Source organism: Plasmopara halstedii (assembly GCF_900000015.1).
Source record: "Plasmopara halstedii genome assembly, contig: Scaffold_7, whole genome shotgun sequence".
NCBI lineage: Eukaryota > Oomycota > Peronosporomycetes > Peronosporales > Peronosporaceae > Plasmopara > Plasmopara halstedii.
In genome coordinates, this window is record NW_020186929.1 from 125,487 (window position 1) to 141,954 (window position 16,468).

At 39.1% G+C, this 16,468-nt stretch overlaps 3 protein-coding genes across 3 annotated transcripts; 2 read left to right on the forward strand and 1 right to left on the reverse strand.

Annotated features, from left to right (window-relative positions):
* Positions 1-3: 3 nt before the first annotated feature.
* On the reverse strand, positions 4-13,934 carry PHALS_13870 (flagellar inner arm dynein 1 heavy chain alpha; the record flags this gene model as incomplete). The annotated part of the gene is made up of 3 exons (XM_024724803.1): positions 4-3,941; positions 3,972-13,628; positions 13,694-13,934. 3 exons carry the CDS (start codon positions 13,932-13,934, stop codon positions 4-6), a joined length of 13,836 nt encoding a protein of 4,611 aa, XP_024571476.1.
* Positions 13,935-14,046: 112 nt separating this feature from the next.
* Positions 14,047-14,708, forward strand: PHALS_14722 (uncharacterized protein). Its single transcript, XM_024724914.2, has one exon. It carries the CDS (start codon positions 14,119-14,121, stop codon positions 14,545-14,547), a length of 429 nt encoding a protein of 142 aa, XP_024571477.1. The 5' UTR covers positions 14,047-14,118; the 3' UTR covers positions 14,548-14,708.
* Positions 14,709-14,805: 97 nt separating this feature from the next.
* PHALS_13871 (uncharacterized protein) lies at positions 14,806-15,114 on the forward strand (the record flags this gene model as incomplete). Its single annotated transcript, XM_024725025.1, has 1 exon — positions 14,806-15,114. The coding sequence occupies one exon, from the start codon at positions 14,806-14,808 to the stop codon at positions 15,112-15,114; it is 309 nt and encodes a 102-aa protein (XP_024571478.1).
* Between the last annotated feature and the right edge of the window lie 1,354 nt (positions 15,115-16,468).

The following is a 16,468-nucleotide window of genomic DNA, read 5'->3' on the forward strand; positions in this document are numbered from 1 at the left end:
TGTCTAGTAATCTGTATTAAGCGTAAGTGCAACACCCTGCAGAACCCAATGAGACGCATGTTCAGTCGTATACAAATCAGCTTCAAACACAAGTCCAACACCCATCGCATTTCGTCGTGCTTGAGTAACATACACAGGTGTGCGAAAAGTATTTTGCAATTTCAGTCGACTAGCTTCAATCGGAATAATCTGTAAAATTGGTAATTCTTCCACTAATTGTTTTGGCTTTTGTGGAGCTAAGCACCCTCGTTGAAGGTCCCAAGATGCGCCTTCAAGAAACAATCCTTTCACATAACATCCAGCATCTCCATTCCGATCGTCGAGTAAAACATGTGAATCGTACGTATAATTTGTCACACGTGTATACAATGTAGATTTATCCAATGGCCAATTCTTCGCTCGACATGTAGCTTGTACTAATGCAGTAAGATATGATTCAGGAATGCTAAATCCTGAAAGCCATAGAACTCGTGGTTCACCATTTGCTATCCAATTCATATATTGAGTATATCGTTTTGTAAAATGTTCCATCCAACTTCCAAGTGGTTTTTCTGTATTTGGACATAATGATCGCCAAAGATTTGGAAGAAACCCATCGTATAGTGCAGTACCCACTGCATCTAAGTCTTCACTCATCCCAATTTCACCTACTAATGCTTTTTGAAGATCTTTTAATGACATTTGAATTCGACTTGTCAAAAGATTCCAACGATCAAGTTCTTGTAATAGAACAATTTGAGTTGGGGTGGGTGTCATTTTAAAGGTTTTTCGAATCAGATGAACATCAACTGGTTCTGGCACTTTTGATAAAATATCTTTCGTGACATTCGTGATATATTCTTCCCGCGAGATACCGGTACCTGATTTTGTCGATCGTGGTTGAAGTGAAATTAAATCTTTCCATACACTTTTCGACATATTCGTATAATACCCAATTTCTGCATTTGGGTGCAATCCAAAGACTGCAGGACTATTCGTTAGTGGTAAATCCTCGACACTCGTAATATAAGCCTCTAAATTTAAGGATTGAGATGAAATACCCGTAATTTTACCAGGAAGAACATAATCATAACCCGAGCGACTGAAATAGAAACGATGACATGTATCAAATAAGAAATCACCCATATACTCGGCTAAGTACGTCGTTAAAATTCGACGATCATAAGCATCACTTACTCGACCACCATACATTGCATCACCAATTAAATATTTCAATGCTCCCCATGGAATCATTTCATCTTGATCTTGATATGCTTTTGTAAGATATAAACTCAGTAATTTTCGTGATATAGTAAAATCCGATTCATTAAAATCATAATTTACATTCCATCCAATCTTTCCATATTTTCGACGTTCAAGAACTACAGCATGTAAAAAACAAAGAACATAAACCATCGAACGAAAAATATCATGTGGACATTCATCGAAGATTGTCGCATCAACTTTAGAATATAAACGACGCATGTTTTGTTTTAATCCATCGGGTGGTTCAGTCACGACTTTTAAAGATCGTTGTAAAATTCCAAGTGGAAAGCGATCGGTTGGTTCGGTTGTAAGCCACAAACGAAAGTCTTTCTGAGGTTTTGTTAATAAAAGAAGCATCTTTTCTAATGTTTTTAACCAACTTGTTAACAAATGACAATTCTGTAGTAAAACCCAATGACCTCGTAATGCACCAGTTTGAACCATTTGTTCTGCTAATGGTCCTTGTCCTTGACCAAGAGCTAAGAATTTGAAACGAGAAGATGAAAAACCATAAGTATCGCCTAATGTTTGGATATCACTTTGTGGATCGGCTCCAGGACTTAAGATACAAACAATTGGAGATGTCGAAACACTTTGATTATAGATTCGATTATAGTCTAACACAGGAGGTTGAACATACTTTTCACCCATTGCATCCATAACAAATAATTTCATAGCATTATACACACGATCTTGTCGAAAACAACGAAAAAGTAATAATTTTGAAAGACCAGAAAGATGAGTTGAAAACGAACTTGGAAGGTCTGCACCTTCTGGAGCTTCAAGATCGTACCAAGCTTTCCATTCAATTGTTCTTGTTCTCAAATCAGCTAGTAATGATGTAAAAACACCTCCTTCATGTAAAGTACTTAAGCAAAGCAAGTCTTTCCATCCAGCATTTGAAATCCACGTTAGATTCTCGGGTTTTGGTTCACTCACAGCTTCAAGTGATGTATTTCCTTTTAAGAAAAAATCAAGTTCGAGACGATCGAGTTCATTCGATGCATTCATGATCATACACGTCATCTGGAATGAAAACATGAGTTTATGTCGCTCAAAAATTCCTGTACACGTATAGTCGTACAATAAGGCCGTAATTGATTGGACCATCAATTTCAAGCGTTTCTCAAGTACGACATCTCGTTTTGCAGTCTCAAGTGCAGTATGAAACACTGTTAAAAACGATGCGAGTGAAATCTCATACATTTTCATAATCGTCGCGAGTGCAGCCATGGCAAAGTACAAGATAGATCCACGCAATGCAACAGGTGAATACACTTCACGAGCTTTCGAAATTTCAGTCTTTGTAAAACTCGCAAGCTCTAATTTTCCACTAATTTCAAACGCTTGAGTCTTCGTTTCATCTAACGTTCCAATCAATTCTTCGTTATCTAAAATATTACCAGAACTACTTGATAATTCACGAAGTAGTGTATTTTCAAGCTCGACAATCAATTGTGTACTTTCCGACATTTCTGAAACCAAGTCACGAAATTGTGCTTCTAAATCCGGTCGTTCATGTGCTACAACGACGTTTAATAATTGATTCGCAAGTCCATCTTGTGTTACACTGTAATTGACAATCATTGTCTTCCCCATGATCTCGGGAGAGTAATGGGGATTCGCAAGTTTTGAAGTCAAATAAAGTCGAAAATTCGAATCCCATTCTACATTTTTATCGCCTAGTTGGATAAATCGTTGGGATCCTTCCATAAACGTTCGTTTTTCCAACACAGGATCAAGAATTGGATCTACTTCTTCATCAACACTTTCAAAGAGAAATGGATTTCCAAATTGAATGGCCAATTCAAGATGTTTCATAAAATCCGGATCACTAAATGTCTTGACTGTCAAACTGTTCTTTTCTTCCTTTTTTTTAATCCAATTCACAGCTTGTTGCTGAGGATCAATACAAAGTGGAAAGCGACTCGACTTTGTTGTTAAAATACCATTTTGAACCGAGTGTTCATCCGCTGGTAACCCTTCTGAGACCCATTTTTGAATCACTGTCTCATCCGTTAACGACTTTTCCAGTCGAAAAGGAGACGTGACTGGTAAATGACGAGACTCTAGATCTTGAAAGAAATCACGATAGATGAGATTTGTTCGATACTCAAAGCTCAACGCTCCTGCATAGCTTAAGAAACTAGCAGTGAGTAAACAATCACCTACAAGACGTTCACTTTGACTATGTAATGACTCAACATCTTTTGTCCAGCGTGTACGTTCCGAGCCAAGACCAGAGAGCAATTTACTTGCAGCTTGAAGTCGTTTTTGCATCTGATCAGCTTGAATTTTTAATCCTTGCAATTCAGAATTTGCTTCTTGAAATTGAACTGACAAACTCTCAAGCTCGGACTTTAATCGATCAAGCGTAGCTTTCAAATCAGTCAATTCTTGTTCTTTTAACATTTGTTCCTTTTCCATAGTCTTAACTTTTTGACGTAAAGGTTCAACATTCTTTGCCACATCATGATATTTGACAATTGCTACCACCCACACAAGTAATCCTGCTCCAGCTCGAGAAATGGATTTCATGGTATCAATATTTAATTCTGGATTCTTGAAAAATGTCTTGATCTTGCTGATCATTTTGGCTGAAATTTTATCCTTTTCATACTCTTTCAATAAAGTGATGAGATTTGCATTGCTTAACATCACTTTTGCCCCTTTCCAGTCGAGATCAAGTTCTTGACCTGTAGGTTTCAATATCAACACACACATACATACTGACATGACTAAAGGTGGAGGCGATGCAAAGGATTTTAACTCGGTCAAATCTGCTTTTGAAAGATCTTGCAAAGCAGCAGCAGCTGCTTCGACTGCTGGAAGAGCCTCCAACAACGCAGCATCTGCTTCTTTCTTTTCTCGTGCGATCAAAATGGATGCTTTCTCACACTCCATCTGAGTCATTGATGCAACTTCCTGTTGTTTTGATGCTACCGTCGACTTTTCTTCAATCGTCTTGATTAAAGCTTCACATGCCAAAGCTTTTTCATCCACAATGATCTTTTTCTTTGATAATTCAACTTGCATCAAATCTACCGCTTGGGCTGCCTCAACAAGTTTTAAAAGACCTCCTTTTAAACGACCAATACTTGCTGTGACTTTCACTTTATTCTCTTTCAATTGAAGACGATAATTTGAAAGAAAATCAAGATAATTCTTTGGTGTGACGTAATAATGCCGACGCAATTCATCGCCAAATTGCTGCGCGACACGTACAACACGTAAATGAGCATAGACGAGATGATTCGTCACATCTTCGCGTGATTCTTCCGGTAGATTCTCTTGAGATAAAAAGTATTGTGCAACATTACGTAGTGCATCTTCAGGCCATGCGAAGAACCAATCAATAATTGTAGCCGAGACAAGACCAGGAAAGTTACGACATCGTAATCGAAGCGCATTACCTGAAGGAGACATGGCAAGAATTATGTGAAGGTTCTGTCGACACAAGTCGACGTAGAACCGCCAGCATGTATCGCTCGATTCGATCAATCCTGCTGCTTTGACTTGATCTCGCACCGAATTCGCAAGAGATTCTCGTTCCTCCGATTCAAAAAGAGCTGGTACTACACCTGTTGTAAGCATATTGTTGATATATTCAAAAAATCCTTCTTCTACTGCATGAGCATCAGTAAAAAGAAACACCATCGGTTGTTTGCCTAATTTTCGATATAAATCTTTCAAATTCTCTCGAAATTCCGCTTCACCATATCCACGTGTCAGAAAGATTTCAAAGAGATCGTATCCTGCTGTAAACGCTGCAAGTCGCGATAAACTTTGCTTGCCACTTCCTCCAATCCCAATTAATAAAGCATGACCCAATGGATTTCGAATAATGCGTAGAATTCGTGATAAATGTTCTAATGCCATTTCAAACAGAACTAATGTCATGGGTTTATGATCGACATTGTACGTTTCGAGAACTTCATCAAAGATACTACGAATTTGTCGATACGATCCCATATCTTGATACAATCGTGCGTCTTCGCATGTCGCTTCATTTGTAATCCGTCCAATACAATCAGCATAATCACCAAACAGTAGTGGATTTTCTAAAGCCGTGTCTGCTTCTTGTGGAAATGTCTGACGTACAATCTGCATGAATGCTCCATCGACAATTGCAGTATCCGATTCTGTCGTAAGTCGATCAGTAAATATTCGTTTAATCTCATTGCGCCATAGACGTACAATCGATGCACTGGAAGTGAAAAGATCGGGTGTTGCCATGCACAATCCTTCACAAACACATCCAAGATCGCGTAAATTGAAAATGTAATGAAATTTAGACGGTGTGGGAGGTAACTTTTCCACAATAAACTCGAAAAAGGCTAACAATCCATCAATTAATCCGATGCCAATGCTTTGGATGTCGTTGCTAAAATTTCGAAAGTATGTTGTCACGATTGAGCCATAAATGTGGCGAAGCACTTGTTTGGTTGGTGACGTGAGGTTGTAAACATTAAATTGTGCTACAAAACGTGGATCGACTTGATTTCGACCACCACCAGGAGGTCCCATAGCACTAAGAAAGAGCAAATCTCTTAACGTGAGCAAATCCAAATCTTTGCCACGGTCGTATATACTTCCACGATTTAGAAGAAAATGCAAGAGAGCAATGGGTTGCTGTGTGCCGTAAAGATCGACTTTCGGCATGTTTAAGTCATCGATGAAAATCAAAAGTTTCTTTCCAGCGGGTGGACCGTAAACTTTGCCCGATCGTTTGTCAACGTTTGCTTGAATTGTTGTCTGAACATCTAAACTACTCGTTCGACTTGAGAAATTTAGTGCTAAAGTTGAAAAACTTTGTGAATCTAAATGATTCAAATAATTTTGAATCGTCACCGTTTTGGCTGAACCACTTTCACCCACAAAAAGCACTGGTTTTTCTGTTGTCATGCAATTTGTTAGAAGAAAAGTGTAAAGCATTGAATCACTTGTTGGAACAAATACATGGGAAAAAAGAAAAGGCGAAGGTGCAGTGTACGATACGACACGAGATTCCCATGCAAACCATTTTCGAGCTTCGAGATCAAAGAAATTGTCGTACAAACTGGTGGATGGTAATGGAAAGTCAGATATCGTACGAATGAAAGTGTCTAAACGATCTCGACTTGAAGCGAGCAATGCGGCTCCTAAAGACCAGACTAAACTAAAAACGAAAAGCCCTTCAACACTTGTACGATCGAGAACTGCGTCTCCTTGTGGTAAAAGTCCATCTAATGATACGCAAAGTTGTTTACACATATCCAAGTTCGAAATTGAAATGACTTGATGGCATTTTGCAACCGTTTGATCCAATCCAACGACACCTTCCAAGATGAAATTGATGCATTGAGGTACATACTTATCAAATAACTCAAGCAATTGAGTCCGTTTATCCGGCATCCGACCCGGTAGTTCTCCTGTCGATCCGGTATGATTTCGTGGATTTGTTTTCTTTAACCAACGTTCGAAATATGGTCGATAGCCTAAATTTTTAGGATCAACCCAGACCATTCCACACCGACTTATAGTTGCAGGAGATGCATATTGAAGATCACTTGTTTCACATATCATTAAACAATGACTTTGTAATCGAATACGTTCACCATTTGGTAATGTTAAGAGTTTATTATCATCCATCACGCTATTCATATTCTCAACCCATACAGCATCAACATCTCCATCAAAGAGAAGCCACCGTTTTTCCTTTTCTTTGCCATTTAAAAGAGGCTGATTTAACTCTCGAAATAATCGACTTAAAACTCCATCTGTCCAATCCCTTGTGACGGAGTCCATTGTGCCATACAATTCAGCAATCGACTGAGCTTTAGGATTCAAGACAAAAATTCGCACACTTTCATCTAAAGCTGATTTTGACGCAGCTGCAAGTGTATTGACTACCAACGTCTTGCCACCTCCTGTAGGTCCGACGATCATTGTCGTATGTCGAACGAGCATTGTTTCATATAGTTGTAGGATCTTATCAATTTGTTCATGATACACTTTAAAGTCGCTTGTATCATATTCGCCACGTTTGAGTTCAGTATCAATTGCATTTCGTAATACAACATAACCAACTCGAGGACAATCTAAACCAGGGAATAAATCATTGATTAATCCATGAAACAGAGGGACATCTTCAAATACAAACTTTGGCATATTACTATCTCGTAAAGCTCGCATGAGTACAACATCTTCATTCATTTCACTATATTCGCGTTTTAAAGCTCCTGCCATCACTAAAACACTTTTCAAAGCACGTAATCCAAAGTCATAATGATATTGTTTTGATAATTGCTCTTTCGAGAGTTGATACAACACTGTCATTTTCTTTGCAAGTCCAACGGCATGTTCAAATCCTTCGGAAAACAACATAATTTGACAAATTTGTAATAGATCGGGAATGATCATTGTCACTGGACGAAAGAGAGCTTTGAGATTATCTGGTAACTCGGTTCGTCCTGCATATCCTGGATTCATGGTAATGAAAAATCCACACGTGGCAAAACCAGCAGTACGATGGATTGCAATCTCTGATCCAAAACCAATGTCAACACTTTTTTTCTCGTCATGAAGTGCATTTTGAATCGCACGAAGTTGTGCTGACACAACCGATAAAACTTCGATATTGATCCGATTAAATTCATCAAAACAACCCCATGCACCTACTTGTACTAATCCAGAAAAGATACTTCCCATAGCTTTATAATCGAGTCCTTCGCCACAATTTATTACATAACATGGTAATGCAAGCGATTTTGCCAGATCTTTGACAGTCTCCGTCTTGCCTGTTCCAGCTGGACCTGCTGGAGATCCACCGAGTTTAAACGTCAGTGCTTGAGTGAGTGTCATATAGCAACGATCTGTCAATGGCGTGATCACAAGACGACCGTTTAAACCCATAAACTCGTATCCATATCGAAATGAACCAGTACATTGACCTATAACAACATCGTCAACATCTTTTCGCCAATAAAAGCGTAATTGTGATTCCCATGCAAACTCTTTTTCATGTAGAATACTATCACGCACAAATGAATCGACAATATCTCTAGCATGTACGTCAATGATCAATAATGTATTGACTTTCTTTCGTGTGCAGGCATCCAAAGGCTCTCGTACTCGTCTTACAAGCGTATTGAGTTGATCAGATAATTGCTTCTCTAATCCTTTCATAGCATATTTATCACCTTTTTCAACACGATGAAACACATCTTCCACTTGCCATGTCCACCAGATTTGACTACCGACTAGTGATACCATTCCTAACACGGTCTCAAGCCATTGAATTCGATCAATACTCGCGTATTGAAAGACTCCCTCCTTTGCAATTTGTCGAAGCGAAGTACGCATTTCACTCTCTACACTAGTCATCCACGATTCCACAGGTCCTTCAACTGAAGATAATGTCCGAAAGTCAAATCTTTCACCTTCTGCACTTTCCATTGCATTTACACTCTTCCCATTGCGAATAAAAGTTAAGAGTTTGACATTATCAAAAAGCTTAAGCATATGCACTTGAATTGACGTAGGATCGGACGATCCTAAGACACTAAGAAGTTCATCGTCGGATATGAAGAAAAAGCGTGGAAATGCATTTCGTTTCGTATCAAGATAATCGCTTAATGATTTTTGACATTTATCTAATCGATCCGAAAGCGATTGAAGCGTTTCTACACGATTCTCAGCTGTACAAGCTTCCACAGCATTTGCATTCTTGTATGTCGCCGCCATGATAGTTTTCCATGCATTGTCAATAACATCAAATTTACGCGCTTCATCAGGTAATTGCTGTCGAATATCGTCGGCACCAACAAAGATACTTTCAAGATACATCCATTTCCGTTGAACGATAAACCAAATGTCAAGACATTCGTTCATAACACCAAGACGCTTTTCCCACTTGCGAATTTGCTCTGCAAAATTGGTAATGAATCGTGAGCTCGCCATGGTTTGAAGATTCAACATGTGATCTTCTAACATAAGTTTTAAATCATCTGCAGCTCGTAAGATCCATCCACGATCGGTACCATTTTTCTTGTATTTTACTAACTCAAGTATAGCTTTAGACCACACATCTTGTATTTTATTCATCTCTTGCTCAATCTTTTGCTCTTGCATGGCCGAATTGACGATTTCAGCAATTTCATTTGAAAATCGATGCAATTCCATCGCAAAGAGTTGTTTTAGTGTAAAAGTCTTGAGATTCATCTCAAATCGCACTTGAGTGACGACCATCAGCTCTTCCCAATGGCGTGGTTTGACAGCATCGTTTTTAAGACTCTGGATAAGCGGGAGACTTTCTCGAAACGATATTATCTGCTTTTCCACTGCCATAAATGTCGACAAGGTTTTCAAGTCTTTACGAATCATTCGACAGCGTTTTTCCAGTTCTTCAAGCCCTTTATTCATCGCAGCGACATCTAAATCAGCCCACAACATGCTGGACATCGTTGCGATAAAATCCTTTTCTTCTGTGTATAGATTGAAAATAATCTCGTGCTTTTCAAGAGCTTCTGCTAATTCTTGAAGCTCTGGATACGAAGTAATGGGTAGAGAAAAGAGATTCTCGGCGTTTGCAAGCTCCTGACGTCGTGTCTTAAATCCAATGAGTAACGTTTTATAACTGGATAAACGCTCGAGTCCAACGTCAAGATCAAGTGCACACGTACCTGGTCCATGTTCAATAAATTCTTGTTTGATCTTTTGACATTCTTGTGAAAACTGAAGTGCATCCTGTTTCGTCACGCCTCGAAATTGATCTTTCACTTTCACGAGTCGTAAATCTTTTGTTCTTGAAGCGAAATACAGAGTTTTCCAGCGTGTTTCGAGGGCAAACGCTCGCTGCAACTCGGCTGGATCACATGTGATATGATAGGATTGTAGCGTCCGATAGCGTTCGATAATATCTGTGTATTCAAGCTCCATTTCCATGCCCATGTCGCTGATTTTTGCAACAGTATTTAACACTTTTTTCAGCGATTCGAGATCTTCAGGTATGACATCAAGTTCGATGTCGAGCATGTCCATAGTTGAAATTATCTCTACAAGCTTTTTATTCGAGATCTCCAGTAACACTCTTCCATAATCATCTTTCCACATTTCAGCTTGTTTCGCGATAGAAACTGCAAGTGGAAGACAATCGATCTGTAAGAAATCCGTATCTTTCTCAGTTGGTTGGTTTCGTACAGACTCAGCAAGACGAGAATATTGTGCCATTCGTGTATCAAAGTACACACAAGGAGGTTTCTTGTCCATTAATTTATCAAGAGCACTTCGACGTTTTGTATTCCAGAGATTATAAACTGTATCGTATCGTCGCCAACTATCAAGATATCGATTGACAATATTAAAGACCTTGTGAATCTCTTGATTCAAAGACAAAGTCATTTTGATCACATATGGATTTTGAGAAATATCCGAATAGAATGTAAACATAATTGGCTCTTCATCTTCATTCACAACAAGAGGTGCCGTCTCACGACAAGTTCCATGCATCCAGCGGATAAATGCTTTTGCACTCTCAACAATATGTTTCACACATTTACTCAGATACTTGTACATGTCGGAAAGTGACGGAGTTACGATAATCTCTTTCCCATGCATCGTTGCTTTCACTTTACACAAAGGTGGACGCTTAAACTTTGCTTCTCCCATAACAAGAGATGCATTATTCATATCTTTTGTATGAATATTCAACAAAGCTTGGAGTGTCGTCATAGATGCAATAATCATCTTAGTAATCGCATTGAACACCCGTCGTTCCCAATACATATAGTACGTTGACATAGCTGGACTTGTACCAGTATTCACGCCAGCAACAATCTCTTCCACTTTTATCAACAATGGACCAATTGATCGGTAACTTTGTACAAGATCATCAAGTCGTTGCATCCGATTTCGTTCAACAAGTTCGTAAAATTCACTAACTTCCGTAACAATTCCTGGACGAAAATCTTCAATTCGGATCAACAATGTCTGATCAATATTCACGACAATTTCTTCGACCATTTTACTACTTTTATGAATCTGACTCACGAGATTCGCGAATTGATTCAATGCTTTGTTGCTATTTTCAATAAAACTCATGACACGCTGCGAGTTCCAATTTAATGGAGAGAAACCAACACGAAGTGCATCATCTAGTGTCTTTAATTGAGCTCGCAATAAATGCGTTTCAACTGGTGTTAGGTCTCTTAAAAGTGAGTCGTACCGTTCAAGCATCAGTGTAAGATCTTGAACGTATTGAAGATATTTATTTTCTTGCAATGTCACATTCAGAGCCTCTTCTGGAATCTCAAAGCCAAGTCGGTCAAGATATTTCGACTCTTTGATAATCATTTTAAGCTCAAACGAAAAGTTGGCATAAAATGGTGGAGATGGAAGTTTCAAAAGGGTCCCCCCTGTTTCGGATTTTCCGGCTTCCAAGAGCTTTGGACCAAGAATCGATTGTTTCAGACATTCATTAATGGTTGCAGGCACTTTTTCTTTCCATTCTCGATGAAGCTGTTGAATATATGCGTCAACTGCACGTGCAAACACGAGATACTTCTCCTTGACTTGTTCCCCGTACGAACTTTTTAACAAATCATTCATGGTTCGAAAACGTAGAATTGGCTTTTTCGCACGCAAATAAAGTGCGCGTGACCAGCTAATTGCACCTGCGACTGGAGGATGGTCTTTATACACGGGTGGAGACTCTTTGTATCGATGGAATTGATCTCCAAGCATTTCAACTTCCTTTGAATATTGTGTAAGGATATCTGTATATTTCTCCATCATTTGTTTGTTTATTGACTCACGGGACTGAATGTTTTGAAAATTTTGTAATAAATCAAACGCTCCTTCAGCAGATCGAAGTTTTCGAAACGAAGAGTCGATAAATTGTTGTGTCATGTGCTCAATCTCCGTTACTTGATCTTGAAATTGAGTCATGACCAAATCCCAACTTGTCTTGTACCCACGATCAAAGATTTTGTACAGCACGTTTTCAAAAGGTAGAATGAGATTTTCAACTCGTATCATTACGTCATCAATTCCTTGTGAATCACCTGTCACGGCTTTTAATTCTGGACCTAGAAACTGATGAAATTGATGCAGTACAGTTGCGACTTCTTGTAGATTCTCACAGATTTTGGCCATATAATCTGTTTGTTCAAATAGACGCTTGCGATCAAATTCCCATCGATGGTCCGTTCCACTAGCTTCAATGCGTTCCCGTACATTTTGATATGTTCTATGCCACGATTCAAGCACAATTTTGGCTTCTTCAATCACTCGTAACGCTTTCTCTGGACTCTGTCGTAAAATTGTATGGATATTAATCTCCACAGCTACTTTATCGACAATCTCGTGTGCAATGCGTTCCATTAATGGGACCATGCGTTCATCTGTATTGTAGTGTCGAGAGATAATCCAAACCATTCGAATAGCATTCATCATTGATGGTAACGTGTCTGCAATGGTTGAGAAGGAACCACTCGCAATGTTTTTAAAGTGACGTTCTAATGTTGTGAGGAATTTCACATTGTCTTTAGCTTCCACATATAATTTCGTGAGTTCAGCGAAGTGAGACTTGAATGTCAAAAGAGAATTTCCTTCCACGAGTTCCAACAATTTAAGCATCTTTTGAACTGTTGGCATGTTCACCTGCTCGTAAATGGTACTTAAAGCAGCGTTTCGCTCTCGCCAAAAATCAATTTCGGCTAAGGGACCTTTGCGTTTTGGACTCTTTCGACTCTCTTGTTCAACGACACTAGCTACAGTCTTAGACCATTCTTCAAACGTTTGTTCTAATTGAGCAATCAATTCATAATCGTGTATATGCGTCTCTGGTTTTGTGAGATTGATGTCAGGAATAATTAGGTGAACATCCCCTTGAATCCGTTGAATCGCACTGGTAATTTGAGAGGAAAATTTTACTAGATTGCTCTTAAACTCATTTCGTACAGCGTCGATTACCTTAAGAGCTTGAGAAGCTGCTGACGATGTTTTCACACCAATTTCATCACCATTTCGTCTAATGGAGTCGATTGATCCTGATAATTGGGGATCCAACAATGGCATGAAAACATGACAGAGAACACCTTCAAGATTCGAAAGCAAGTCGCCCGTTGAACAACCAAGCTCAAGATTTGTATAAACGATTATCTCTGCGTCACTTGTGTTTGTCTTGAGAGTAATGGGACCAGTCGCGACCTTGATCAAAAATACTGTTGCGGTCTTCGATGATTCGGCAGGAAGTGTATTCAAGTAGACATGACACACTGCACGTGTTTCAGTTCGCAATCGCTTTGTCAATGTCCTCACTGGGTCTACAAGAGAATCACTTTCTTCTTGAAGATATTTCTCATCCGTTGAATCAATTGGTATAACACTATCACTTGCTACTTCTACAATGCATTAAAAACATGAGGATTGAAAGTTATACTTGAGACGTTGCACAGCTTTCGCTTACCTGTACTCGACTCATCTTTTACGATTTTAATTGTTTCCTCAACTTCCTCTTCGACTTGGTATTGTTCTTCTGTCTTGTAGAAAAACAAGATACTTCCACCAGGACTCGACGAAGAGAAGAAAGATTGCACAAGTTCTATCGTAGTTCCTGTCAAGAGATTGTCAACGAGTAAAGGATCAAGTTCGAGCGTTTGCGAGACAAGGCGTCGAAGCCAGCGACGCGTAACTTCATCTAGCGACATAAGATCCAATGCGTCGTTTCAATTACGTTCTGGATACTTGTAATGTATACAGGATATATAAGCTCGATTGATGAGACCGTGAGATATAACACATTTTGGTGGGGTGTTGGTTTTATAACGGTCTATCAAGAAAATGCTGGAATTGCTGATTAAATCACTTTGAATCAAACAAGACATAAGGTGAATGGAGGTCCAATCGTCTGTGAATTCTGAAGTGACAAATGAGGTAAAGAGTGAGTCCCAATCGACGATTGGAATTGAGGAGCTTGAGCGAAAGCAGACCGAGGACAAAACTTGGCCTGACAAAAGTAAAAGTTTGTTTATCACCTATATGCACACACAGGTATTATCGATGTCACGTCTTGAGCTACATCGACGCTGTGTTGAAACAATTGAACGTTATTCGCGAAGTCTCCGAGAAAGAGAACGAAAGATGGAGCGACTACAGCTACCTCTGCCTTTTTCTCAAAGTGATAAGACCCAAGCAATCCCACGGACAATAACATCAAGAAAGAAAATGGCGTGTATATCAACTTTAAATCGGAAGAAAAGAACACGGAAGATTTTAATTCCAGTTCAGTCGTTGAATTCCTCACTTGTGTCGAAGATTTAATATATATTAGAGTGGAGAGTTTGGAAGTATGAGGACATTTCGATGTTGTTACTTGTTTAGAAAGAAGTGACTCAATATGTTTCGTTTATCTTAAAGTAGAAAGACAAAAAGCAGCTAAATTGACCGGAATATGGCTACTAAGATATTTCATTTAACTTGTAAGCAGTTTTTGTGTCGGATGAACAAAGATATTTTCACTAGTATATTGTGGTGGCTTTTTCGTCTTACGGTTGTGTTATCTACAGCACGAATGAATAGATGAATGCTACAAGCTTTTCAAAATCATACAAGTGGATTGTTCCCCGTCACGATCGATGCGAGCGATTTGGTATGAAGGAGATTAAGAAGAAGGATATCGTTCTGAAAGCGGTTGATGTGGACAATCTGGAATATGTTCCTCGCCAAAAAGGGCGACTATACAGAAGCGACGCGGAAGCTTTGACGTTTGATGAGAACAGATACCCGAAAGGCTTCACTGATCGAGAACCACAAGAACTTTGGAATGGAATTTGGGCCAGAAACTTACGTGTTGGTGGTGATTCCGTCGCATATAGTTGTGCCAGATGATAATGACAGGATCACCCGCCAGTGCACCTCAGTAAAGATAGGAGCGACGATTTGATGACTTGAATCGAATTCTATCCTAAGCCGGAATTGAATGCTTGAATTACAAGAAAATGAAGCGATAATCCAATTTCTCTTCGATATTGTTGCGCTGTTGTTTGTCCCCTTTATGACAATACAGGAACAAGAAGAAAAAAGTATCTCAGATGACATTTTGAACGAGCTGCAGGCCTATTCTGTCCGGGCCTTTGTGTTGGCTAGTTGTTCAGAGACTACTTCCAACATAATTACTGCACCAGTACTGATACAAGTATGTGCATTGTTTAACGATGACATCACGAAGAAAGTTTAAAAGGAAAGTATGTGAAAGCAATTGAACGTTGTGAATGAGAGGATTCAAGAGCATTTTTATTGGAAAAGCCATCAAAGACAAATTTGAGCAAAGTGCTGCACAAAAATTAGTTGGAGCCGAAGTTGCAGCTGAGGATGTTGGCTGTAAGATCGTGACAAACTTCAAAGAATTCGTGTCAAACTGATCGACTTTTTGGACTGAATACTATTGGTTACCTTGGGATGAGGAACCATACACAGAGGTGATAATGGAATACCTTTGGGAAAGTATCCAAGGATGAGAATACCATACCCAGCGCACAGCAAGGCTATTTCTTACAATCAGACATAGAATCATCATTACAATTCGATCAAGCGCATTGACGCTGTATTTAACGGGGAACCACATGGCTGGCGAACGACGACAACTTGGATGGTCTTTTGCAAGGAGATTTCAATACTTAAATCTTAGATTCGTTCAAGTTTTCCTTCAATGAAGGATATTTCTTCTTGATACCTCTTCATCCAGTAATGTAACGTGTAAGAGTTGGAAAAAATGAACACTAAGACAAGAAATGATGAAGGAGCAATGAGTTTTAGTGGACTTAAGAACTTGGTGTGTAGGGTTATGATTGGTCGGTTCGGTGATTTAAATCACGGTGAAGAACTTTACGCACTACTGAATTTAGATAAGTAGATGTGACGAGAAGTTTGCGATAGCTTGTGGTATAGAATATTAATGACTCGTAGCTCATCCACGATTACAAAGTCTCTGTTTCGATACCCTACTTGAGCAATTTGTTTTTATAGTCCATCACACGAGTCCAAGAGGAATTGTAAAAAAAACAATAGACTATTGTAAGTGACTCGGTCTTATTAACTTCATTGCATACCTAGAGCAAACCTACATTTTTTAAATAAATATCACAAGTTCCAGGTTGTGATATAAGCAACATCCAACGGCAGTTCTGTTGGAGGATCGGCTGGAGAGAGCCGAAAGTTATCACACGTTTCCTTGTCTGGCACC

Bases quoted from the DNA above. Each gene is read 5' to 3' on its own strand.
- PHALS_14722 (XM_024724914.2), top strand. From the start codon at position 14,119: ATGGAGGTCCAATCGTCTGTGAATTCTGAAGTGACAAATGAGGTAAAG.